This window comes from Myotis lucifugus, unplaced genomic scaffold (genome assembly GCF_000147115.1).
Source record: "Myotis lucifugus unplaced genomic scaffold, Myoluc2.0 scaffold_376, whole genome shotgun sequence".
Taxonomy (NCBI): domain Eukaryota; kingdom Metazoa; phylum Chordata; class Mammalia; order Chiroptera; family Vespertilionidae; genus Myotis; species Myotis lucifugus.
Window position 1 is genome coordinate 195,573 of NW_005871424.1, and position 27,838 is coordinate 223,410.

Here is a 27,838-nt window from a genome sequence, read left to right on the forward strand (position 1 = left end):
AACACATGGGTGCATATATCCTTTCTGATTGGTGTTTCTGGTTTCTTGGGATATATTCCTAGAAGTGGGATCACAGGGTCAAATGGGATTTCCATTTTTAGTTTTTTGAGGAAACTCCATACTGTCTTCCATAGTGGCTGCACCAGTCTGCATTCCCACCAGCAGTGCACAAGTGTTCCTTTTTCTCCACAAGGAGAGGATATGCTTTAAAGTACACCAAAATTTTCCTTTCATTTTTAAGGTTTTACCAAATGATATTTACCTAAACTCCTGTTCCTGAAGAGGAGTTTAATAATGATAATCATTTCAATGTCCCTCCCTTTTTTTGATGGGAAATGAAGGAAATTGAAAGCCAACTAGTTGACATTACTTGATCAGTGCCATTTAGTCAGGACTGAAATGGTACTTTATCAATTTGTACTTCAGTTCATCTGTAAACTGGGGTGACTGTTCCCTGCCCAGAAACCTCACACAATGGTGAGGGTCAATAAAATTTTGGAGTGAAAGGAAGCATAAGAGCAAAAGTGTCAAGAGGATGCAAACATTTATTAGCATTTGGGACCAGAATTAAAGTTCTCCCCCTGCTTCCCCTCCGCGCCCCCCAAGAAATTTTGGTACTTTCCTTTACCCTGGTGATGTAGGTGGTGGTTCCCTTTTGTGTCTCTGAACTTCTTCAGGGACTAATGAGGAATCAAAACAAAGTAGAATTAGAGAAAGGCAAGGAGGCAGAAGGGGTTCGAAGAATGTGTTTGGAACCCTCAAAGCAATTCAGATCTCTTTGCCTCTAGCATAGTGCTGAAGAACACGAGTGTAGACCCAGCTTTAGAGCCTGACTTCTTACTAATTGTGAGACCTCGGGCAACACATTTAACTTCCTGCACCTTAGTTTTCTCATCTTTAAATGAAGACAAGAAAAGTGCTTTCCTGTGGTTCTCATCATCCTGGCCTCAGCTCCAGTGTCCTCGAATTCCTCCCCAACGCCTCTCTATCACGTGACCTTGCTCTATGCTTAGCACTTCCTAGAATCTGAAATTATTTAACTTTTCCTGTTTGCTGTTTAATGTGTTTCTTTCTTAGTAGTATACACTCTTTGAGGCTGGGCGTCTTGTCTGCGCTATAAGCGTGAGTGCTCAATAAACAATTGCTGGTGAACAATTAGGATTGCTGTGAGAATGAAATGAGAAAACCTAAGTCAAGTTAGCATTGTACGGGACACAACCACTTTTCTAACAAATGATCACTTAACAAATACATAGATTGTACTTAACTACGTGTTAGGCACTGGTTTTACAAATGGCAAGTTAACTCATTCCGCCTCCGCTTAATCCTCTGAGGTAGAATCCTATCATGAACATTTTATAAATGAGGAATCTAAGTCACAGAGAGTAACTTGCCCAAGATCACTCAACTAGTAAGGATTCAAACCCGGGCTTGAAATCAAACTCTTACGCATTACGTTTTGCTACCTTGGAAGGAGGTAGTAATGTGGACATTTTTATTTGGGGCATAAAGGAATGGGGAAAACGCAGGGCATTGCTGAGCCTAAGCGGGTCTGAATCTTTGTCTTTCCTCTGATTCGGGGAAAATGCAATCGGTGTCAAGGGGAGGGAGACGCATGTTCTTGACGTGCGTTGGCCCACAAGTCGGAGCCGGTTCCGGGGTGTCCGGGGAGCGGCCAGCATCCTCCAAGGCGGGCCAGGTCCCCGCCCGTCAGCCGGAGCCTCACAGGCCCCCTCCCGCCGCAGGGCCGCCGCCGCCGCGTGGCCACGCCGCGCCCGGACCCTGGGAAAAAAGTTTCCAAACGCCGCTGCTCGGCGCTGATTGGCCGAGGCGGACGCGGTCCCGTGGCGCAGCAGCCAATGGATGACGCGGGCCGCGAGCGCAAGGGCGGGGGCCCGCGCCCGAGGTCCCGGCCGCACCACCCTCAGCAGCCGCCGCTGTTTCTGCCGCCTCCGCTGTTGCAGCCGTCGCCCGTCCTCGCCGCCTTAGCTCGGGTAAGTGCGGAGCTGCAGCCGCCGCCGGGGCTGAGGGCCGCCTGGGGACCGCCTCCGCCGCTGGGAAACTCTTCTGCCCCGCCCCGCCGCCAGGTGCGCTCCGGGACCCCCGGCCGCCGCGGTGCCGGGACCCTGGGGCTCCCCTCGCTTGCGCGTCGCTTCCTGGCCGCCCGGACTCTGGCGGTCCCGGGCACTGGGCTCGGAATTCCCGCTTCCCTGGAACCTCCCTTGCTAACTTTGTGCCTTCCTACTCTCGTGTCCTCTCCCCGGCTCCTCGCCTTCGCCAACTTTCTTTTTCTTGCTGTCCTGCTCTCCCCCCTTGACTTCCTTGGTCCTTCCGCGTCCCCAGCCCTCGAAGCTCTGCTCCTCGGCTCTCCTGGTCCCTCCCACCCCGAACCCCCCTCCTGGACTCCCCAGTCTCCTTTCTCGCGGTGAGTTCTGCCCCTCCTCAGTCCCCACCACCCCTTTTTTCCTTCGGCTGTCCCCCCTCTCCCCCTCATTTCTCGTAGCTCTCCTGCTCGCCCACTTCCCCACCCTCATCGCAGGCCCCTTTCCAAAAACCTCCTTCCTCCACCTCCCTCCTCCCTTCGGGAACGCGTTTGGAAGCGTCTCCTTTCCTCCGCGTTTCTCAGGTCTCTGCTGCAGGACGGTTCAGATTTCCTCCGACAGCACTTTGGGGACGGATTGGATAAAGGATGAAAACGCTTCTTCTACAGCTTGAATGCGGCGGCTGGGCTTACCGACCTCTGCGAGGTCCTGGGAAACCCCGTCACCCCCGGGACACCGCTTTTTGGGGAAGCTGCTTTATCTTCTCCCGTCTTCTCAGGTTCTCTGCCTCCAGAGGGTCTGAACTTCCCTAACTTCTTTGTTCGGGGTTTGTACTAGCCTTGTGCCTTTTCTACTTGCAGCCCGAGGCCCCTTTTAACTTCCTTTATGAAGAAATGGCCTTTGCAGCGTGCGCTGGGCAGATATTTGTTGTTTTCTGTGCTGGTTTTGTGTGTGTGTGTGTGTGTGTGTTAGAGGATAGGATGGCGTTTTAGGACATGGGGTAAGGTGCTTTGAAGAGGGATTGAATCCCAGTGACTCCCAGAGACATTTGGTACCTGACACCACCCAAACACACACACCGGTATTCAATCCGTTTTGAAGCTTAAATCTTTCCTCTTAGTGTATCTTTTATGTAGGCTTAGATCCAGATGATCTATGTCCTTGAAGTCTCAGGGGCCTCTGGTTGGTAGATTTTATCCCATTTTGGATAAGTGTCTTCTTTTGCCTTTGAACATGCGAACCAGAGAAATCACACCACCTTTCCCTACAGACAGTTTTCTAACATGAGCGCACCTGTGTACAGAAAGTTGGTGTCAGCTACTGGTACTGTGTTTGCATCCAGTACCGAGGTAGATGTTTTGTATCTGCCTCTCCCAGCTGCGCCTGAACACTTAGTAGGTGTTCAGAAATGTTTGAAAAGGGATGGAGGAGGGGGAAACTAGAGTAGGAAAAACTCTTTCCCTGGCATTTTGGTTCAGTAGAAAAAACTTATCCTGGAACAATAGCTATTCTAGTTTTTTGTCCGGGTTAAAATTTCAAAAGCAAAATATGCTTACTGTGAAAGTCAATGTATATAGTGTTATGTCAGGTGTAAGTTCTCATCTCAGTGCCTGCTTTACCCACATTCTGGTACATCCTTCTAGAGCAGTGGTTCTTAACCTTCCTAATGCTGCGACCCTTCAATACAGTTCCTCATGTTGTGGTGACCCCCAATTTCATTGTTACAAATTGAACATAATTAAAGCATAGTGGTTAATCACAAAAACAATATGTAATTATATATGTGTGTTTCCAATGGTCTTAGGCGACTCCTGTGAAAGGGTCGTTCGACTCCCAAAGGGGTCGCGACCCACAGGTTGAGAACCTCTGTTCTAGACCCTTTGTATACAAAGAAGAAAGGGAGATAGATTTGTAAACAAAAATGGCGTTGTTTCTTAATATGTCATGAACTTTCTTCCATTTTAGTACATACAATTCATTTTTTTAAAACAATTTTACTTTATTATTATTTTTATGTAGTTTTATTGACTTTGGAAAGGAAGGGAGAGAGAGAGAGCTGGAAACATCAATGATGAGAATCATTGATTGGCTGCCTCCTGCAGGCCACCGGGGATCAAGCCTGCAACCCAGGCATGTGCCCTTGACCGGAATCGAACCCGGGACCCTTCAGTCCGCAGGCCCACGCTCTATCCACTGAGCCAAACCAGCTAGGGCAGTACATGTAATTCTTAACAACGTCATAGTTTTCCAATTAGTCCTCTGTTGACAGTTATGTTTCTCCAGTTTCCACATCAGTGAATTGATGGTGTACAGCCTTGCGTGTTTGTCCTTGCGTGCCTATTTTTTAGGTAGATCATTATAGACATTGAAAAACAGAAGCCAGACTTGCTGACTCTTGACTGATCTTGTCCCAGTGACATCACTTCTGCAAAGTGCAAAGCCTACTTCATAACGTAGAAGCTGTTTGAGCACGTGCTGGCATTTGGCAACTTCTTTCTCTCCCTTCCTTTCCCTTCAGCTCTTCCATTTGTTTTGATTGGGAAGGATTGGGGTTGGGGTGGAGAAGGGCGGTGAGTTAATTCCTGATGGTTTATAGGTGTGTATTGCTTCTGACCAGCATGCGCCGGCTTTCTTCACTCAGAGGGAAGCCAAGAGAGATTGCTTTGTTGTGTTTTTCTGGTTTTGAAATCAAAGGCATGTGTCTCAAGTGTGTTTTCAGACTTCTCTGTTAACTTTAATCATGGAAAACACACCAAAAACTTGGTGAAACGCATTTTTGTAGGAGTGATAGTTTTAAGTTACATAAAATAGATACTTTTTGAACCACTTGTTCCAGTTTGTTCTTCTGTGCATGCTGTAGAATATAGAGTTGAGGTGCCCATTAGATTTGTCCATGATGGTGGGGCACGATGACATCATGGTGTATTGAAAACACAAGTTAGGAGACTAAATGCCTGTAGCACAGATGAAATAAAGGCATGAAGTATCCGTTTTTAAGATTGTGGGTACAAAGGTGTGTATATCATTACCAAGAGTTAACACCTGCCTGTCACAGTGCCTTTTAAAAGACCATGTGGGCCAAATGAAAATGAGTGAATTTGACCTCTAATCAGTCTGTTTGAAATCCCAGGGAGACCTTGAACTTGAATTTAAAGACAACCCCCCCCAACCCCCCTTGGGTCTGGTTTACAATGTTTCTGCTCCAGCTTCTAAAAAACCAGTTAGATGGTAGGAGGTAAGCCGGGAGTGCCAATGATCATCTTTCTATTGCAAGAGCGGAGACAGCCTGAGAATGAAGCCAAAATATAGGAAAGCAGGACCAAGAGGTAGAGGGATTGGGTCCTGATGATATTGTTTGAGCGCCTGGATCCAGCTGTACCTGATTTACTGTTATGAGAGATAATCAACTCCCTTTCTTGGTTGTACCAGTTAGGGTTGGATTTCTGTCACAAGAGAGTGCTACTTAATATATAAAAAAGTGGTAAGTGATTGTCTTGCTTACTCTTACAGCTGAATGGCCTTAAAGTGACAAAGTTGTTTATAAATGCCCAACACACAGCAAATAGAAGGTGATGTTAAAATTCAGTAGATAATGCTGGAGGAGGGGAACGTTTGCAAGTCATCTTACCTGCTTTCTGTGGCAGAGAATAACATTAGAACTTTGAGACATTTTCACATGGCAAAGAAAACATTTTTTTAAGATTGCTGTTTCAGTGCTCGCTTCCTCAGCACATATACTAAAATTGGAACGATACAGAGAAGATTAACCCTGTGCAAAGATGACACGCAAATTAAATTCGTGAAGCGTTCCATATTAAAAAAATAAAATAAAAAGATTGCTGTTTCAAAACAAAGCCTTACTTCTTCCCTCTTAGCCTGTAGTATATTTTTTTCTCTTCCCTGAGGATTGTTTTTGAAGTGCAGAGGTTTTTGGTTGAAATGCAGGCTTGTGGTTTTTGCCTTTAGTTGAAGGAATCAGAGATTTAGAGAAGGGAGTGCAAGCTGTGATCTAAGCTCAGGTCTCTGCTTAGTTTCTCCCCAGTATCTGAAGTCCAAAACCAGATCCTTCCCATCAGCATGGTTGTATTTAGAGCCCCTCCCACAATGGAAGCACCTCCTAAAACATCACAAATTAATTTCTTCGGGATTAAGTTTAAGCCTCACTGGCTGTGATAACAGTACTTTAAGGAGCCCTTTTCTAAGCCTCGTCTGTCATAAGAGTGTAGGATGAAGGTTATTAAATTCCAATAACTATATCAGATACTCCTTATCATGTAAACCTTGAGGAGGGGGTAGTTTCAAACATGGCATCCTATCCTCCAACCTCTTCCCATCAAGGAGATGCCACTCAGGTGCTGAGGGAGAGGTGTTCCCCATCCCGATAAGCATCTTAGGGATTTACAGATATAAATGATAAACTAGCCTTCAGAGGGTCTCTTGCTTCTTGCCTTTTCTTACCCTCATATCCCATCAGCTAGTGGCCAATCTCTATCTTCCCCTATGTATGTTCATTCCATAAGTATTGAATGCCTGTAGGCATTGGGGATATAAAAGATGGAGAAGGTCCCTGTGTTCAACATCTGACATCCCAGTGAGGGGTAATAAACAAAAACAAAACTCACAAAGTGATAACACAAAGTTGGGTTAGTATGATACTGAAGGGCTGGAGGGGGTATTTGGTAGTATTCAAATAAGGTCTATCTGGGGAAGACATTTTATTTATTTATTTTTTTAAATATATATTTTATTGATTTTTTACAGAGAGGAAGGAGAGGGATAGAGAGTTAGAAACATCGATGAGAGAGAAACATCGATCAGCTGCCTCCTGCACATGTCCTACTGGGGATGTGCCCGCAACCAAGGTACATGCCCTTGACCAGAATCGAACCTGGGACCTTTCAGTCCTCAGGCCGACGCTCTACCCACTGAGCCAAACCAGTTAGGGCTGGGGAAGACATTTTAGCTGAGATCTGATTGGCAAGAAGGAAACCTGCTGAGAAAAGATCTGAAGGAAAAGCATTCCAGGCAAAGCGAACAAGTGCAAAGGCCCTGAGGTAGGGCAAGCTGGGTGTGTTCAAGCAACAGAAAGAAGGCAGTGTAGCTGGTGCATAAGCAAGAGGGGTAGGCGGGTGGGAAATGCTTAGAGAACTAGGCAGGGACTAAATATGTTGAACCTTGGACATGATCTTTTTGCAAACAGCAGGAAAAGTCAGTATACATTCATTGTTCCTAGTTCCTTACATTCTCACCCTACTTCCTCCCATGCTTTGCACTTGTCCTTAATAAGATCATCAATGGCCACACAGTGCTCAGTTACAGTTGCATGGGCTCTGTGCTCTGGACACTATAGACGTTGGTTTGGTGACTGCATATTAGCTGTGTTCTGGGTTCATTAGAGCTTATGGGTGGAGCAGGGAGCACCATACCTAGGTTCACCCTTTCCTGTTGCCATAACAGTAAATCAGGTACAGCTGGATCCAGGCGCTCAAACAATATCATCAGGACCCAATCCCTCTACCTCTTGGTCCTGCTTTCCTATGTTTTGGCTTCATTTTCAGGCTGTCTCCTCTCTTGCAATAGAAAGATGATCATTGGCACTCCGGGCTTACCTCCTACCATCTAACAAACCCTAGTGGAAAAAGAGAGTTCATTTCTCCAACACCCCACCCCCCAACTTTATGGTTATACTAGTAATTGACATATAAAATTGTGTAAGTTTAAGGTGTACCACATGATGGCTTTATGCATGTATATATTGCAAAGTGATTATCACAATAAGGTAAGTTAACACTTCCAGAGACTTTGTTTCTTGATAGCTCTGCAAAAGGTGTGGGTCTGGACACTTACTGGTTTAGCTTGAGTTAGGCCCACCCTTATTATTGGCTTAGCTTGGGTTCAGTCCAACCATGACTTATTCAGCTTGCGTAAGGCTGATCCCTGTTATTGGCTCAGCGTTGGATAGGCCCCACCCCTAAGCCAGTTACTGATGCTGGAGGCATGAGTAGTCATGTGCCTTCTCCCAGGTGCAGAAGATGATGTCAAGTTCATCTGAACCACATGGAATGAGTGTAGAGTTAGTTTCTCCAAGGGAATATTGGGATGCTGTTACAGGAAGATGAAATGCTGGACTGGAAAAAATCAACAAATTAACAGCTTTCTACTCCATTTGGCCTCGCTGCTTAGATCAAGTTTTCAGAGAAATTGTTCTCAGAAGGGTGTAGGTCGGAGGTCTCATGGCATACTTTCTCTGAATTAGGAAAGAAGAGAAATTAGGAGGGCGAGAAGATGTGCAAACAGTTACTAACAAGTATAGAGTTATCAATAAGTGCTGTGCTCACATAGAGGTATTGTTCAAATTCTGCCAGAGATCCAGGAGTTGTTGATGGTATCCGTGTCAACACTGACATATTTAGCCAAATTATTTGTACTTTTAGCCCAAAATACAGCTTGTTGGTTATGCCTTGCAGAGTGAGGGGTTGCGTTCATTCTTTTGTCCCCAAGGACACATACTGCAGACTGTGAGCTCCTTTGAAGGAAGGAAGGGACCTTGGAGGCATCTAATTTGGGTTTCCAACGACCTTTTGACAAGCTCAGAGCCTTTAATAAATTCAGAAAATAAGCTCAATCAGCAGGGAGTCTATAAACTGACAACTGTTAATAGAACGTTTCCTAACCTCTGCTCTGGATATCTCAAAATCCTCAGAGCCAAAGCCGACACCCCCCACTCCCCTCTAGTTGTGGTCTACTTTGTCTCCTTTTCTTCTCACACCCAGTTCTCCAAAACCCCATGGACTTCCTCTTCTTCACCTCCCACAGACTCCTCCACCCAGTTTATTTCTCCTCCCTCCTCCATTGTGTTGAAATATTCTTGCTCACATTACCAGTGACCAACATTTTGCTAAGTCTGTTGGATATTTTCCAATCCTTATCTTACCATCTTCTCTGTTGCATCATGGATACTGTGGAATGCACCCCCCCCCCGCCACCCCCCTTCCCCTTGACAACCATCTACTCCAAGACAGCTCTCTGTTTCTCTTCTGTCTCCTCCGATTACTGTTTCTTTCCTTGCCCCCCTTTTCAAACATTGGCATTCCTCAGAGTTCCATAAATAGCCCTCATTAGATTCTCCAGTGGTTCCGTCACAAGAAAAAGGAAAGAACCAGCTACAAACTCATAACTCTTAAATTTGTATCATTAGCCCAGAATTTACCTCCGAGTTTAAGATTCAGTGTTGCATCTAGATGTGTTGTGGGCATGTCAAACTAATAATATCTCAAACTGGGTTCATTATCCCCTGCCCTTAAGATTTTCCTTCTGATATTCTGCATCTGTGGTGATGGGGGTGGTGGTGGCACCCAGTTGCCTATGCGAGAACCCCAGGAGGTGTCCTCACCTCCATATTTTTCTTATTTCCCCTCTTCCCAATGTGTTAATCAGCAAATCCTGATGGTTTTATCTATCCATGGAATGAAACCTGCAGGTGGGCTATATTTTGTCTGAGTTTAGTTTTAGTGATTTGGCAATGTTTTATCATTTAATCCATTGTAAAGTTCGGGAATCCCCCCCCCCCCCCGCCCCCTTAATAAAGATCAGCTGTTTAACAAGGGTAATAATTTTAAAACTTTCTCTCCTAGACACCATGCCACAAGAAGAGTGACTTCTTTCATTTTCACAATGGAGGACTCTGGGAAGACTTTCAGCTCTGAGGAAGAAGCAGCTAACTATTGGAAAGATCTGGCTATGACCTACAAACAAAGGTCAGTTCTCCAGAGTTCACCCTGCTTTTTCTTCCCATAATGATGGCAGCAGTCATTTTGGGGGGCATATTATCTGATAAGCACTGTGAAGACTTAGCATACATTATCTCAGTTACTAGTAAATCTCAAAACTACCCCATGGAAAAAAACAACAACAAACATGATCTTCCCATTTTACAAATGAGGAAACTGATCCTTAATGAAGGCAAATAACTTGCCAGGTCGCACAGCAGAGATAGAATTTGAACTCCAAAGCCTGTGGTCCTAAGTAAACTGTTACTTCCCATCTTACTTTTCTTCAGGGTTTTATCAATTCCTAGATGCCATATCCAGTGCTTCATGTGGGGGGAAAGAACTCCCTGTACCTAGCAAAATGGGTTGTTGCCATTTTAAAAACCTGAAACCAGTTTCAGTGCCCATATCTGGGAGGTTTGTGCATATGTGTGTGTGTGTGTGTGTGTGTGTGTGTGTGTGTGTGTGTTACATGCCATTGAGTTGGTTCCAACTCCTGGCAACTCTGTAAATGAGTGATGTCCACAATGTCTTGTCTTCAGCAGCCCTACTCAGCTCTTGTAGACTCAAGCTTATGGCTGCTTTTATGGAGTCAATCCATTTCGTATTTGTCTTCTATTTTTCTCAGCATTATTGTCTTTTCCAAAGAATCCTGTTTCTCATGATGTGTCCAAAGTAGCTTCAGTTTTGTCATTTTTGCCTCCAGTGATGTTTCAGGCTTAATTTGCTCTGGGACCAACTTGTTTGTCTTTCTGGTGGTCCAGGGTATTTGTAGAGTTCTTCTCCAACATATTTCATGAATCAATTTTTTTACTGTCGGCCTCCTTCACTGTAGTGTTCACATCTGTGCATAGTAATTGGGGATACGAAGGTGTGGATGAACTTAGCCTTGGTCTCTACTGACATCTTTGCTTTGGTGATCTTTCCTAAGTCTTTTGAGGCCCAGCCTTCTCTTGATTTCTTGGCTGCAGTCTCCATTTCAATTGACTAGACCAAGATAAGCAAAAATCTTTAACAAATTTGATGTCTTCATTGTCTATGTTAAAGTTGTATGTTTTCTTCTATAGGCATGATTTTTATCTTTATGGACACGTTATAATGGTGCGATAAATGACATTTGTATTATGACCAATTTCCACTTATAAATAAATCTGCAGAGGATTCACAATTGAAATTATGTTTACTACATGTTGGGCTCAAAAATATATGTTGGATGAATGAGTGAAGAGTGAATTGGTTAAGAAATGGCTTTGGCATCAGGCATGCCTGGATTCAGGTCTAAGCTCTGTTTCTGGCTTCTTATGTGACCTTGCGACAAATCACTCATCTTGTCTGAACCTCATCTTTTCATCTGTAAAATGAGGAAAATGATAGTTTCTGCCTCAAAAGGTGGTTGAATAAAGAGCTGACCCATGTATAAGACTTGGCAACATGTAAGTGTTCAGTATATTATTATCTGACATCTGGGAATTCTGCTGTAGGGCAGAGAACACACAAGAGGAGCTCCGAGAATTCCAGGAGGGAAGCCGAGAATATGAAGCTGAATTGGAGACACAGCTACAACAAATTGAAACCAGGAACAGGGACCTCCTGTCAGAAAATAACCGCCTTCGCATGGAGCTAGAAACCATCAAGGTGAGGGGGTGAGAGGAAACATTTCCAGGGTGGCGAGTGTGCCTGGGAAAGAGAGCCCTGCAGAGCAAGGGTCATGGCCCTGGGCGCACTCCCACCTCCAGGCCTACTGAGTGGATGTGGTGGTTGAACACTTTATGTTCCAGGAGCTCTGTGAGAAGCAAGTCACACACATGTCCCCAGGGCCATTCTTTGATTGTCTGTAATAATCTCATAAGGCATGTGAAAAGTAGATAGTTTTAGAGTATTGAGGGTTGCTAGACTTGCTGATCATCTACACTAATAAAAGAGAAACATGGTAATTAGCGTACCACCGCTACCCTTCCCATTGGCTAATCAGCATATCCTTATGCAAATTAACTGTCAGCCAAGATGGCGGCCGGCAGCCATGCACTGAAGCGAACAGGGAGGCTTGCTTGCTCCAGTGATGGTGAACTCCAACGTTCCCCGCCTAACTTGCCGGCCTCTCAGCTGCAACTCTAAGCAGCTATGTTGCAAATATAGAAGCTAAACAAAACCCCAGAAACCGGCTTTCACTCAGCAGGGCTTCAGCCAGCCGGACCTCAACATTGTATCAAATACAGAAGGTAAAGGCCAGAAACCGGCTTTCAGCAGCGAGGCCTCAGAGCTAAAGCTGGCCCAGAATAGAAAAAAGAAAAAAAGGAGCAGTTGGGAGCTTCAGTCACCCTCCAGCCTGAAAACTGCCCTCAGCCCCTCACCCAGACTGGCCAGGCACCCCAGTGGGGACCCCCACCCTGATCCAGGACACCCTTCAGGGAAAACCAGCCGGCCCCCACCCGTGCACCAGGCCTCTGTTCTATATAGTAAAAGGGTAATATGCCTCCCAGCACTGGGATCAGCAGAGCAGCGAGGCTCCCGGCACCAGGATCAGCGTGACAGGGGGCAGCGCCCAAACCCCCTGATCGCCCTGCGGCTCTGTGTGTGACAGGGGAAGGTGCCCCAACCCCCTGATCAGCCCTGCTCTGTGCCTGATAGGGGGAGCTCCCCAATCCCCTGATTGCCCTGCGGCTCTGTGTTTGACAGGGTGCGGTGCACCAACCCCCTGATCGGCCCTGCTCTGTGTGACAGGGTGGGGCGTCCCTACCCCCCCCACCCCTACGGGCCCTGCTCTGTGTGTGACAGGGTAGAGCCATAACCTCTGCATTGGCCCTGCCCTGAGTGTGACAGGGTGCAGCGCCCCAACCCCCCAATCGGCCCTACACTGAGGGTGACTGAGGGTGGTATCGCAACCTCCCGATCTGCCCTGCTCTTTGCATGACAGGGGGCGGTGCCCCAACTCCCCAAACAGCCTTGCTCTGAGCCTGACCAGGGGCTCCACCTAGGGATTGGGCCTGCCCTCTGCCACCCGGGAGCAGGCCTAAGCCAGCAGGTCATTATCTCCCGAGGGTCCCAGACTGCGAGAGGGCACAGGCCGGGCGGGAGACCCCCCCCCCCCCCCAGTGCACAAATTTTTGTGCACCGGGCCTCTAGTCTATATATATAAAAGGCTAATATGCAAAGTGTCCCCTCGGGAGTTCGACCGGGAGACCGAGAGTTCGATTGCTCACTATGATGTGCACTGACCACCAGGGGGCGGTGCGGAATGAAGGAAGGCCCTGGCCGGCAGCCAGAAGGGAGGCCCGGATCTGCCCTGATCGCCGGCCAGGCCTAGGGACCATACCTGTGCACAAATTTCGTGCACCGGGCCTCTAGTTGTATTATAAGGTCCAGGGTTGTGCTTTCCAGTATGGTAGCCCCTAGGCATAAGTGCTATTGACATTTACATTAATTAAAATAAAATCAATAAAAATTTAATTCCTCAGTTACACTAGCTACATTTCAAGTGCTCAGTAGGCACATGTCTCTAGTGGGTCTGATGATTGGACAGGGGGGTTGTACAATGTTTCCATCATCACAGAACATTCTGTTTGGACAGTGCCCGTCTAGAGCAGGTTCCCAGACCTGGGCACTGTTGACCTTGGAAGCCAGATAATTCTCTGTTGTGAGGGCTAAGTTTTGCATTATAGGATGTTTATCAGAATCTGGTCTCCAACCACTAGATGCTAGTAGCACTCCCTCCACCAGGTGTGGAGGCCAAAAATATCTCCAGACCTTGCTAAGTATCTGGAGAAACACTGTTCTAAAGGGTAAAGACTGCCTTCTGGACATTCTATAGGGCTTAGCACCTGATCACTAAGGGATAACACTGTGCCCTGGAGACTGGTTCTCCACCCTCACTGCCAGGCAGATCACCTGGCCAGCTTGGTAAACATTAGACAGGCCCGAACCCACCCCTGCCCTGAGATTCCTGTTCTCAGTAAGTCTGGGTGGGGCCCTGGCATGTCTGCTTATCTTTTTATTTATTTTTTCTTAATAAAACTCCCTTTGTAAATTTTGATGAGCTGCTGTGGGAACGAGCCAAGGTCCTGCAGTGATAGGTGTGATGGAGGGAGACGTGTTACTCGCCCTCTGGAAGCTTCTTAGGGAAGACAAACCTAACACCAGAAAGCACCTAAGGAAAAGATGCTTAGTTACCGTACATAGTATGAGCATGAAATCCTCCTGAGCGAGAAAGATCTGCATGGGTTGGGAGATGGGTTCGTGGAGGGCCACCTGGGAGGGGACTTGGGGCTAGTGTTTGAAGATGGGTGGGTGTGTGTGTGTGTGTGTGCGCTTGGTGCCCACAGGTTGATAAAGAGTTCATCTGGCCCTAGCCGACTTGGCTCAGTGGATAGAGCGTCGGCCTGCAGACTGAAGGGTCCCAGGTTCGATTCCGGCCAGGGGCACATGCCTGGGTTGCAGGCTTGATCCCCATTTGGGGGCATGCAGGAGGCAGTCCATCAATGGTTCTCTCTCATCATTGATGTTTCTGTCTCTCCTTCTCCCTTTCTCTCTGAAATCAATAAAGAAATATATATTAAAAAAAAAAAAAAAGAGTTCATCTGGACCTGCCACAGACACAGACAAGAATTAGTGTCAAGTGGACGTTGGGAGTCCTGGCTTTATTAGTACATGGGAAAAAGTGAGACCAAAAAATGGATTGGGTCCCTGGCTAGTGTTGCTCAGTGATTAGAATGTCGGCCTGTGCACCAAAGGATTAAGAGTTCGAATTCTGGTCAAGGGTACATGCCTGGATTGCAGGTTTGATCCCCGGCACTGGTCGGGGCATATGCGGGAGGCAACCAATCCATGTGTCTCATATCCGTGTTTCTCTCTCTCCTCCTTCCTCTCTTCCTGCCTCCCCTCCTCCTTTCCCCTTTCCCTGTCTCTCTCTCTCTCCCTCTCTCTTTAAAAAAATTAATGGAAAAAAATATCCTTGGTGAAGATTAACAACAATAACAAAATGAATTGGGGATTTGAGAGAGGGGGAAGGACAGAGGGAAGACCCCAAAGACCTTGGAAGCTGAGCAGTGAGTTCAAGCTTTTATGCTGTAGACCACAGAGCCCAAAGTGGCCATTTGCAGATCAGTCTGGCCCATCGATGCTGTTTGTTAGCCTTTAGTGGTTTTCATTCAACATTTTATCATGAAGGTTTTGAAGCACACAGCAGGTTGAAAAAGTTTTCCAGTAAACACCTGTATATCCACCACCCAAGCTCTACCAGTAACCTTTGCCATACTTTTCATTACATATCCATCCATCAGTCTGTCTTATGTTTTGATGCATTTCAGAGTGAATTGCAAACATCTATACTATACACTTCCCTTTAAATACTTAAGCATGCTAATAGTAACAGTGTTTGTTCACAGTTTATTCTTTTGATAGTAAAAGTTATATCTTTAATATCAACATTCAAAGTTACGAGGCTATAAAAACCTGGAATTCCGATTTCCTTTGAGCATTGGCAGATCTGGCTACACCAGGCCTACATTCTTTCACACCAGCAAAAAGCCGAGTAGTGGTTGCTTAGAGCAAGCATTCTGCAGTTCACCCCAGTCCCCACTGCTGCCCCCACCACCACCTCCGACTGAGGGATAAGTGCCACTTTCTTTATTCCTACACCTGGCCCACTTCACTCATTTTATTAACAGCTTGGCCCCTGCACCAAGGAAACAGTCCTTAAATTGAAGGGGATTCTTGGGATGGAAAACTATGGAAGGAAGATCAGTGATATGGCTGATATTTTGGAGGGGGAAGGAGGCCCTCCATGGATGCTGAATAAATATCAAGTTATTACTAAGTAATTAACGGCTTCAGAGCTGAGCCCTTGTACCTGCAGACCACCAATACAAGCACACAACAGATCTGTGAGACTCAGTGTATAGAGCAGGGGAACAAATAGAAATACCTTGGAATAAAGTGTCACCAGCCCATATTTGTCACCTAAGAGGAATGTAGTCAACTGAATCAGACTTCTTGACAACTGGCTCATTCATCACAAGTTGAATAAAAAAGCCTGTAAAGGATCAAACAGAGCATCTATTGATGCCTCCATCAGCTGACAGCTCATTATAATTAGCCCCAAATGAAAGCGCAACATTTCAGCAATAGTTTTTCATGTCCACGAGTTCAAAGGACTTCTTTTGAATCTCTGTGCTGGTGGAGAAGCTCATTAACTGCATCCTCTGAATTTGAATTTAGGTTAATAACCTAGGATCCTGCACCCTCTTATTTTATCTAGAGGTGCACCCACCTAAAGGGTGTGAGGCCATCAGAACCACGCCTGAGAACTTGCTGTGCACAGGGTCTGGTCTGCCCCTGCTCGCCTCAGTGGAGACACTTTCTCTGCTCACGGCCAGGAAACGGAGTATCAGAGGGGACCCAGCAGGCTGAGCATGTGAAAGGCCCTCCCTGTCCTCCCCCTGTAAATAATCTGCTTGTTCTGTGGGCGTTCCTCTTCACAGAGGCTCTCCACGCCTCCCGGCCTAGGCACCATTACGTCATTCTAGCAACAGCTTTGTTTACTCGGCTGGGTGTAAAGAAAAGAAAGGAGTTGCCTATTTTTAGTGTGTTTTTTTTTTTTCCTTAACTTTCTAAGCCTTGGGCCTTTCATATGGGAAGTGAGTGTTTTCTTTCGTGTGTGGATGAAGGAAAGGTAGTAAGGGTGTTTGGTAAAGAGGAAGGGAGGGTAGGAGAGAAAAGAAGGAAAGAAAGAGGGAGAGAGATTAATACCTGTACCACCTGGATTGAGATGGTGAGGGCAGTTTGGCATAGTTCAGTGGTTCTTAACGTTGGCTGCCCATTAGAATCACCTGGGAATCTTTTTAAAATCCTGATTTCTGGGCCTCATCCTCCGGAAATTCTGTTTCTTTGTTATGGGGTGGGGCCCAGAAATCAGGATTTTAAAAGATTCCCAGGTGATTCTAATGTGCAGCCAAGGTTGAGAACCACTGACATAGTTGTTTTAAGAGCACGGACCCAGGTGGCCCAGGTTGGATCTTGGCTCCATCATTTGTTACCAGTTGACTTTGGGCTAATTCTGTAACTGAGCCTCAGTCTCCACATCTCGGAAATGGCATTACATGAGGCAATGTAATTGGTCTACTGAGCCAGAGGCTGCCACAGAGTAAATGATAAATGTTAGCTTCTACAGTTGGGCAACAATAGATCATTGAGAAGTCATCTGGGCTATTCCTTGCCTTGGAAAGCACTAAGCTTCCTCTCATATTTCATAACAGGTTTTTTCTCCTCTCTTTGTTCCTTCCCTCCCTCCCTCCCTTCCTTCCTTCCCTGCTTTCCTTCCTTCCTTTCTTCCCTCTCCCACAGGTCCAGAAGTTTCTTCTGACTCCCCCATGCTGCAGGGGAAGTGTCCTGGATCACAAAGTCAGAACATTTGTCAAACTGAGTACATGATGTCCTGCTCTTATTGTGTGGTACATGCTACCAAAGTCATTGTGATCCCTGATGTTCTCTTTGTGATCTAGGAATCACGTGACATGGATTCATATTGTCCTTGCAGAATAGGTGTGGGGAGGTTTATGTGGCTTTCTATGTCTGTGGACACTTTGAGCAAAATGATTGCTTCTTTCTTTTTTTCAAAATATTTTTATTGATTTCAGAGAGGAAGGAAGGGGGGGGGGAGAGAGAAACATCAATGATGAGAGAGAATCATTGATTGGCTGCCTCCGACACATCCCCTACTAGGGATCCAGCCCACAACATGGGCATGTGTCCTTGACCGCAATAGAACCCAGTTCACAGGCTGACGCTCTATCCACTGAGCCAAGCCAGTTAGGGCTGATTACTTCTTGATACCCAGAGGCTGCAAGGATCAGGTTTGGGAGAGGGCAAGGTACCAGATGCTCAGGGCCTGGGAGGCAGGAAGCACTCGGAACAGGACAGCCCCCTGTTCTTGTTCTCTTCTGTCACTTGCTTAGAAATCCACACCTGGGGAAAGGGCCTATGGACTGCAGTGAGGCTTGTCCCTGGCTGTGGCGGGAGGGTGGGAGAGGAAGGCTGACGCTTCTTCAGTGAGTGTGATGGGAGGATAGTCCCATGAAGATCCTGTAGTAATGGAGAGATAAACCCCCTAAAGAAATTAGGGTCCTGGCAGGTTGTGGAGAGTGGGAGGAATGGATGCTCAGTGACTAAAAACAACATGTATCTGCCCTGCCGGTGTGGCTCAGTGGTTGAGCATCAGCCTGTGAACCAGGAGGTTACTGTTTGATCTCCTATCAGGGCATATGCCTTGCCCAGGTTGTGAGCTCGATCCCTGGTGTGGAACATGCAGGAGTTGACTAGTCAGTGATTCTCTCTCATCATTGATGTTTCTATCCCTGTCCCTTCCCCTCTCTGAAATCAATAAAAACATTTAAAACACACACACATGTATGTACTACCAGTACAAGAGGAGCGCATGCATTCCAGGATTAGCCTTCAGTATTTTAAGGAGGTGACAGGGAAGGGGGAGATAAACAGAGCTTATCAGAAGTCTTAAATCATTCATTCAGTGTTGATTTTGTTATTCAGGAAAAGTTTGAGACGCAGCATTCTGAAGGCTACCGGCAGATCTCCGCCCTAGAGGATGACCTAGCCCAGACAAAGGCAATTAAAGATCAGCTGCAGAAATATATCCGAGAGCTGGAGCAAGCAAATGATGACCTGGAGAGAGCGAAACGGTACGTCAGGAAGAAAACAGGTCTTGGAGCCTTTTGTCTCTGCTTTTTGCCACCAGCACCTGGGGCCCAGGCACTGCGTTGAGTATAGAGAGTTCAGCAGTGAGTGAAACCAAGCCAGCCTCCTTACGATCTTACAGTCTCATAGGCAGATAAGCACAACTTAATTCCAGTAGTAAGTCCAGGGTGCCATGGGGGCAAGTGACAGGATATCTTAATTTGGCCGTCGGTGAGATAATGTCTGGCAAGGCTTCCCAGAGGAAGTGCCATGGAGGTGAAGAATGAGGGGTGGATAGGCATCTTCCAGGGGAAGAGTGGGAGGTGGGAATGTTTCAGGCAGAAGGACAAGCTTGTGCTAAATAAATAAGGCCCTACAGGAGCGGTTCTCAACCTGTGAGTCGCGACCCCTTTGGTGGTCGAACGACCCTTTCACAGGGGTCGCCTAAGACCATCCTGCATATCAGATATTTACATTACGATTCATAACAGTAGCAACATTACAGTTATGAAGTAGCAACGAAAATAATTTTATGGTTGGGTCACAACATGAGGAACTGTATTTAAAGGGCCAGAAGGTTGAGAACCACTGCCCTACAGTAAGAAGGAAAGAAGTATGTTCAAAGAACAGTATTTCATAAACCAATAGTCTATTGTTAACAGAATACTAACAGTAGTAACGAACATTAATTGAATAACTACACTGAGCCAGGTGCTATTTTTTTAAGAAAGCACCTTTTTAAAAAATTTAGGTAAAAATTACATACGATGACATGCACAGATCTTAAGTGCACAGTTCCGGCAGTTTGGACAAATGCATATGTTCATGTAGCCCACCTGCTGTGAAGACATGGAGCCCTTGCATTGTCCCCACAGTTTCTTGCATTATGTTTTGGTGGTTTCTTTAGGGCTCAGGATATACATGCTGAACTTTTCAGTCTACTTAGTTAATATTGTACCACTTCAGGTAAAATGTAACAACCTCACACCTTATAATTTCAATTACTTTCCTCAAACTTTATGCTGCAATTGTATTAGCTATTGCTACATTTACAGATGCTAAGGATTCCACAAAACACTATTGGAATTTTTGCTTTAAAAAGCCTAGTGTATTTTAAAGACATTAAAGAGGGTAAAAAGATAGCCTTTTATATTTATCTCCGTACTTAACTATTTCTGGTTTATTCCTTCCTGGGTATCTGGGTTTCCCATAGTATCATTTCCCTTCAGCTTGGAGAACTTCTCTTAGGATTCTTGTAGTGCATGTCTGCTGATGATGAATTCTCCTAGTTTGGGTTTATCTGAAAATACCTTTCATTTGCCTTTTTTTAAAAAAATTTAAATTCTTTTAAATGGACTTTTTTTTTAAGCAGTTTTAGGTTTATGGCAATATTGAGAGAAAAGTACAGAGAGTTTCTGTATATCCCCTGTTCATACATGTACAACCTTCCCAACTATGGATATCCCCCACCAGAATGGTACACTTGTTACAATCAGTGAACCTACATTGACACATCATTATCAACCAAAGTCCATACTTTACCTTAGGGTTCCCTCTTGGTGTTGTATATTCTCTGGGTTTGGACAAATGTATTATGACATATGGCCATCATTGTGGTATTATACTGAGTAGGTTCACTGCCCTAAAAATCCACTATGCTCTGTTTATTCATCCCTCTCTCCTCCTAACCCCTCTTAAACACTGATCTTTTTACTGTCTCCATAGTTTTGACTTTTCCAGAATGTGATATAGTTGAAATTAAAGAGGATGTAGCCTTTTTGTATTTGCTTCTTTCATTTAGTAACCTGCCTCATAGGTTCTTCCATGCCTTTTCATAGCTAATTTCTCTTTAGCACTAATAATATTCCATTGTCTAGATGTGCATCACAGTGTTTTTATCCACTCACAGATTTTCTAATTATAAACGTGTAAATTAAGCAGAGGAGTGAGGTTCTAAGTAACTCTAGAGGAAGTGTACATCTTTAGCTCAAGTACACATCATTCATGTTACTCTTCATGGCTAGTCCTGCATGGCTTTGCTCCAGGTCTCTTTGCCCATTATATGTGCTCATGAATACATATATATATACTTGCTTTTGTTGGAGGATTCATCCAACAAAAAATTCCAGCCCTACCTGGTTTGGCTCAGTGGATAGAGTGTCGGGTCGGACTGAAGCGTCCCCCATTCAGTTCTGGTCAAGGGCACCCCAGTAGGAGGCGTGAAGGAGGCAGTCGATCAGTGATTCTCTCATCATTGATGTTTCTATCTCTCTCTCCCTCTCCCTTTCTCTCTGAAATCAACAAAAATATATTAAAAAAAAAATTCCATCTGATAGCAGTTCCACAGGACATTTTGTGAAAGAACATAATTATACTTCAAGGTACCAGCCCTAAAATGTTATGCCATGGCTGTACAAACCCTAATTTTTCCTCAGTTATCTGCTAATTAAACACACGAAAAGAAAATGCCTTGAACTATATGCAAAGACAAAGCATTCCTATACTAATTAATCAATCGTTCTTGGTTTATTGACCACTAAAGGAAACTTCAATCTGGCATATATCAAATTACTCTAATGACTGATGGTGAACAGATTAGATGATTCAAGCCTTAAAATAGATTTTAATGATTAATGCTCTTCCACATTTTCTTTTGTTTTGGATCAACAATGACTTGTTCATTCAGAAAGTAAATCTATAAACACCAGCATAAATATGGCAAAGCAGAAGTACATTTCTTAGTGTTAATTTTATTTCAGATGTTTTAGCCTTTTAGGACACACTTATTTTTAAAAAATTTAAAATTTTCAATTACAGTCGACATACAATATTAGTTTTGGGTGTACAGCATGGCGATTAGACATTTAGCTAATGAAGTGATCCCCCTGATAAGTCTAGTACCCATCTCTCTGACACCATTACATGGTTATTAAATATTGACTATATTCCTTATGCTATGCTTTATATCCTGTGACTATTTTATAACTGGTCATTTGTATTTCTTAATCCCTTCTTTTTCACTCAACTCTCTGAATACCCCTCCCATGTGGCAACCACTGGTTCTCTTTATCTTCTTTATCCATTCATATATTTAAAAACATAGTTTTATTGATTTCAGAGAGGAAGGAAGAGGGAGAGAGAGAGAGAGAGAGAGAGAGAGAGAGAGAGAGAGAGAGAAACATCAATGATGAGAGAGTATCATAGATTGACTGCCTCCTACACAACCCCTACTGGGGATCGAGTTGCAATCCAGGCATGTGCCCTGACCAGGAATCGAACTGTGAGCTCCTGGTTCATAAGTTGATGCTCAACCACCGAGCCACACTGGCCAGGCTATCCTTTCATCTTTTGATGGACACTTAGGTTGCTTTCATATCTTGGCTATTGTAAATAATGCCGCAGTGAACATAGGAGTGCATGTATCTTTTTGAAGTGATGTTTTGGATTTCTTTATATAAATACCCACAAGTGAAATTACTGGGTTCTATGGTGGTTTTATTTTTAATTTTTTGAGGCACCGCCATACTGGTTTCCATTGTGGTTGCAACATTTTACAATCCCACCAACAGTGCAGGAGGGTTCCCTTTTCTCCACAGGCTTGCCAACACTTGTTGATTTAGTGATGATAGCCATCTGACAGGTGGCAGGTGATATTTCATTGTGGTTTTAATTTGCATTTCCCTGATGATTAGTGAGGTTGAGCTTCCTTTCATGTGTCTATTAGCCATCTCTGTGTCCTCTGGAGAATGTCTATTCAGGTCCTCTGCCCAGTTTTTAATCAGATTGGTAATCCCTTATCTAATATATTATTGGCCAATATCTTCTCCCTTCAGTAGGTTGTCATATTGTTTTGATGATGGTTTCTTTTGCTGTGAAAAAACTTTTTATTTTGGTGGTGTCATATTTGTTTATTTTTTCTTTTGCTTCTCTGAAGAGACATATCCAAAAAAAATATTGCTAAGACTTATGTCAAAGAGTTTGCTGTTTATATTTTCTTCTAGGAGTTTTATGGTTTTAGGTCTTAAATTTAAGTCTTTAATCCATTTTGAGTTTATCCTTGTAAATGATGTAAGAAAGTGATCAAATTTCATTCTTTTGCATGTATCTGTCCAGTTTTCTCAACACCATTTATTGAAGAGACTGTTTTTACTTCATTGTATTTTCTTGCCTCCTTTGTCATAAATTAATTGACCATATGGGTGTGGATTTAGTTCTGTTCCATTAATCTATGTGTCTACTTTTATGACAGTGCCATTGTGTTTTGATTACTATAGCCTTGTAGTATAGTTTGAAATCAGATAGTGTAACTCCAGCTTTGTTCTTCTTTCTCAAGATTGCTTTGGCTATTCTTTGTCTTTTGTGGTTCCAACAAACTTTAGAATTATTCTAGTTCTGTGGAAAATGCAATTGGAGTTTTGATAGGGGCTATGTTGAATATGTAGATTGGTTTGGGTAGTATGGATAGTTTAACAATATTAATTCTTCTAATCCATGAGCAAGAGATATCTTTTCATTTATTTATGTCTCATTCCATTTCTTTAATCAGTGTCTTAGAGTTTTCAGTATATAGGTTTTTCACCTCCTTAGTTAAATTTATTCTAAGGTATATTATTCTTTCTGATTAATTTGTAAATGGGATTGTAGTAATTTCTTATAATTTTTTGTATTTCTATCAGTGTAACTTCCTTCCTTCCTTCCTTCCTTCCTTTCTTCCTTCCTTCCTTCCTTCCTTCCTTCCCTCCTCCTTCCTTTCCTTTCCTTTCCTTTCCTTTCCTTTCCTTTCCTTAATCCTCACTTGAGGTTATTTTTCCCATTGATTTTGTTGTTTTTTATTTTTTAAACATTTTTATTCATTTATAATATCTCCTCAAATACATATACCATTGTTCTAGGATCTTGGTTTGTTTTCTGTCACGCTAACAAATAATACCATAGTAAATTTCTTAGTAGATATATCTCTTTTTTTAAAATATATTTTTATTGCCCTAGCCAGTTTGGTTCAGTGGATAGAGTGTTGGCCTGTGGACTGAAGGGTCCCGGGTTTGATTCCGGCCAAGGGCACATGCCCGGGTTGCGGGCTCAATCCCCAGTAGGGGACATGCAGGAGGCAACCGATCAGTGATTCTCTCTCATCATTGATATTTCTATCTCTCTATCCCTCTCCCTCTCCCTTCCTCTCTGAAATTAATAAATATATATTTTTTAAAATAAAAATAAATTAAAAAAATTTTTTTTTATTGATTTCTGAGAGGGAGAGAGAGAGAGAAACATCAGTGATGAGAGAGAATCATTGATTGACTGCCTCCTGAACGCCCCCTACTGGGGATTGAGCCTGAAACCTGGGCATGTGCCCTTGACCAGAATCCAACCTGGGACCCTTCAGTCCACAGGCCAACGCTCTATTCACTGAGCCAAACTGGCTAGGGCAGTAGATATATCTTTTTGAGCATCTGCATATTTCCCTTAGATAATTCCTAGAAGTGAAATTATCTGACTAGAACTGTAAATAATTTTAGGGCACATTATTATTATTTTTTGAAATCCTTACCCAAGGATATGTTTCAGTGATTTTAGAGAGACAGAAAGAGAGAGAAACATTGATTGGTTGTCTCTGCCTGACTGGGAATTGGACCAGCAACTCGGGTATGTACCCTGACCAGGAATTGAACTCACAATCTTCGAGTGTATGGGATGGTGCTTTAACCAACCAAGCCACCTAGCCTGGTCTTCCATTGATTTTTTACAGAGAATGGAAGGGAGTGGGAGAGACAGAGAGAGAAACATGGATGTGAGAGAGACACATCAATGGTTGCTTCCCGCACATACGCGGACCAGGCCAGGTACGGAGCCTGCAACTGAGGTATGTGCCCTTGACCAGAATCGAACCTGTGTCCCTTCAGTCCGCAGGATGATGCTCTAATTACTGAACAAACTGGCTAGGACAGTTCTTTCATTTTTAATTTAGTTTATTTGAGAACTCTCTCTTTTTAAAAAAAATATATTTTATTGATTTTTTTATAGAGAGGAAAGGAGAGGAATAGAGAGTTAGAAACATCGATCAGCTGCCTCCTGCACACCCCTCACTGGGGATGTGCCCGCAACCAAGGTACATGCCCTTGACTGGAATCGCACCTGGGACCCTTCAGTCCACAGGCCAACGCTCTATCTACTGAGCCAAACCGGATAGGGCGAGAACTCTGTCTTTATTTCTTGGTTAGTCTAGCTAAAGGTTTGTCAATTTTATCTCTTCAAAGGACCAGCTGTCAGTTTCATTGATTTCCTATTGCCTTTTTAGTGACTCTTGCATTTATTTTGGATCTGATCTACATTATTTCCTTTCTTCTAACTTCAGGCTTCAATTGTTCTTTTTCTAGTGCCTTTAGGTGTAAAGTTTGTTTGTTTGAACTTTTTCTTATTTCTTAAGGCTATCTTTTTTCCACTGAATTGAACTCAGCTCTGTTTAATGTTAACTTCTCATATATCCTGGGATCTAATTCGGCATTCTCTATTTTGGTCCATTGTATAATTTATGAGTTACTATAGCAACACCTTAATGACTTTATTACTGTGGCTTTATAGTATGTTTTGATTTCTGCCAAGCCACTGGCATACCATTTATCCCACCCATATATCCTTGATCAAAGCAAGTCACATGGCCAAGCCATGTCAAGGGGTGGGAAGGTACAGTCCACCCACAATGAGGCCATAGCAAGGGTGTAGACGCAGGGATGGTGAAGAATTGGGACCAGTAATGCAGTCTAACACAAAGAGATTATACATTCATGTGGTTCTAAAATAACATACAAAGGAGTAGAGTTTTTAATGCAAACTCAACCAAATAGAAATAGAAATTTGTATTATTCCCCTCTTTTTTCACAAAAGCATATGGTACACACTGTTGTACATCTTGCTTTTTCACATAACATAGACCTGGAGATCTTTTGTATTTGGACACTGCATTCTTTGTTCTTTTTTGTTCCCCCTGGTACATAATACTCTGTTGTATGGTTGGCATTGTATGTATAATACATAATAATTTATTCAGTCCCCTGGATGGGTATCTGCTTCATTTTCATTCTTCTGCAGAGATAAGCATTGCTGTAATGAGTGGTAGCATTGCTTGCACATATCTGTAGAATAAGTTCCCAGAAGTGAATTTGCTGGGTCAAATACGTGCATATGTGTTTTTTAAAAAAAATTATCTTTATTGTTGAAAGTAGTACAGATGTCCCCCTGTTTCCCCCATTGACCCCCTCCACCTGGCTCCTGATCTGCCCCCTGCATATGTGATTTTGATAATTATTGCCCAGTTCTCTGTATAGTTATACCAACAGCATGTAAGTCCCCATTTTCCAAATAGCTTCACTAACAGAAGGTTTTCAAACTTTGGATTTCTGCCAGTATGATAGGTTTCTGAAGTGAGTGACCTTGAGCTCCTCTTCTTATATTTAAGAATTGTTTTATTTCTTTTTCTGTGAACTCTGTTTATCTTTGCCTGTTTTTAAATTGGGTTGTTGGTTGTTGTTGTTTTCATCAATTTCTAGGAGATCTTTCTATATTTGTGATACGAATTGAAAATATTTGGAGTTTGTCATTTGTCTTCCAGGTTTATCTATTGTATGTTACTGTAAAAAAAAGTTATTTGATTTCTATGTAATCAAATTTATTAGTCATAGTTAGAAGGGCCTTTTGCATTCCAAGGTTATAGAGCAATTAGCCTCAGTTTTCTTCTAGTAGTATTTTTGTTTTTCTTTCCATTAAAAAACTATTTTTATTCATTTCAGAGAGAGGAAGGGAGGGGGAGAGAGAGAGAGAGAGAGAGAGAGAGAGAGAGAGAGAGAGATACATCAGTGATGAGAGAGAATTATCGATCAGCTGCCTTCTGCATGCCCCATACTGGGGATCAGGCCTGCAACTCCGGCATGTGCCCTGACCAGGTCAGTGCTCAACCACTGAGCTACACCAGCCAGGCTATTTTTCTTTTTAAATTACATACACTATTATATTAGTTTCAGATGTACTTCAGTGACTAGAGATCATGTAAGTTACTAAATAATTTCATGCCCATCTGACACCATACATAGTTATTAGAATATTGACTATATATTCCCAATGCTGTAGTTTGCATGTCTTTGACTATTCTTTAAATATCAGTTAATCCTTTCACCTTTTTTACCCATTCCCCAACCCCCCTCCCATCTGGTAATTGTCAAAATGCTCACTATATCTATGATAACTGGTATCTTTGAGTTCTGCTTGTTCATTTTGTTTCTTAGATTCAATTGTATATATTGCCATTTTATTTTTTATATATTTTCTTCTCTTCTTAAAGAAGACCCTTTAACATTTCGTGTGTGTGTGTGTGTGTGTGTGTGTGTGAGAGAGAGAGAGAGAGAGAGAGAGAGAGAGAGAGAGAAATATTGATGTGAAAGAGACACATTGATTGGTTGCTTCCTGCACCCCCAACTGGGGCCAGGGATCAAACCTGCAACTCAGGTACATGCCCTTGACCAAGAATCGAATCCGAGACCCTTTGGTGTGCAGGCTGTTACTCTAACCACTGTGCAACACTGGCCAGGGCCTTGGGAAGCTTTATATGTTCTTTGATTCTCTGTGATAACTTTGCTGGGTAGAGTAATCTTGATTGTAGGTCCTTGCTTTTCATCACTTTGACTATTTCTTGCCAGTCCCTTCTGGCCTACAAAGTTTCTGTTGAGAAAAGAGCTGACAGTTTTATGGAAACTCCCTTGTAGGTAACTAACTGTTATTTTCTTGCTGCTTTCAAGATTTTTTCTGTCTTTAACCTTTTGCATTTTAATTATGATGTATCTTGGTGTGGGCCTCTTTGGGTTCATCTTGTTTGGGACTCTCTGCACTTCCTGGACTTGCATGTCTGTTTCCTTCACCAGGTTAGGGAAGTTTTCTGTCATTATTTTTTCAAGTAGGTTTTCCATTTCTTGCTCTCTTTCTTCTCTTGGCACCCCCATAATGTGAATGTTGGTACGCTTGAAGTTGTCCCAGAGGCTCCTTTACACTATCCTCATTTTTTGTTTGTTTCTTTCTGCTTTCCTAATTGGGTGTTTTTTGCTTCCTTATATTCCATATTGCTGATTTGATTCTTGGATTTATCTGCTCTATGTTGATTCCCTGTAAATTATTCTTCATTTCAGCTTGTGTAACCTTTATTTCTGACTGGTTCTTTTTTATGGTTTCCATGTCCTTTGTTATGCTGTTGAAGTTCTCACTGAGTTCATTGAGCTTTCTTATAACCAGTGTTTTGAACTCTGCATATAGGAGATTTTTTCCATTTTGTTTAGTTCTTTTTCTGGAGTTTTGTTCTGT

General features: G+C 43.5%; 1 protein-coding gene and 1 non-coding gene across 9 annotated transcripts in view; both read left to right on the forward strand.

The window, feature by feature from the left end:
* Positions 1 to 1,878: 1,878 nt before the first annotated feature.
* NDE1 (nudE neurodevelopment protein 1) overlaps positions 1,879 to 27,838 on the forward strand; it is a 37,067-nt gene continuing 11,107 nt past the window's right edge. For 7 of the 8 annotated variants that reach the window (XR_002832353.1, XM_006101658.3, XM_006101660.3 and 4 more), the window contains exons 1-4: positions 1,879 to 1,994; positions 9,677 to 9,799; positions 11,293 to 11,446; positions 18,353 to 18,501. Coding sequence is in view for 7 of the 8 variants with exons in the window: in XM_006101658.3 (XP_006101720.1) it covers positions 9,717 to 9,799; positions 11,293 to 11,446; positions 18,353 to 18,501 (386 nt within the window). In the remaining variant the exon portion in view is untranslated. Of the gene's footprint in view, positions 2,088 to 9,676; positions 9,800 to 11,292; positions 11,447 to 18,352; positions 18,502 to 27,838 lie in introns of all 8 variants that reach the window. The other variant, XM_014467043.2, reaches the window with a different exon arrangement.
* LOC111828476 lies at positions 5,756 to 5,861 on the forward strand. The gene has a single exon (XR_002832355.1). It is a non-coding gene; the product is annotated as a U6 spliceosomal RNA (small nuclear RNA).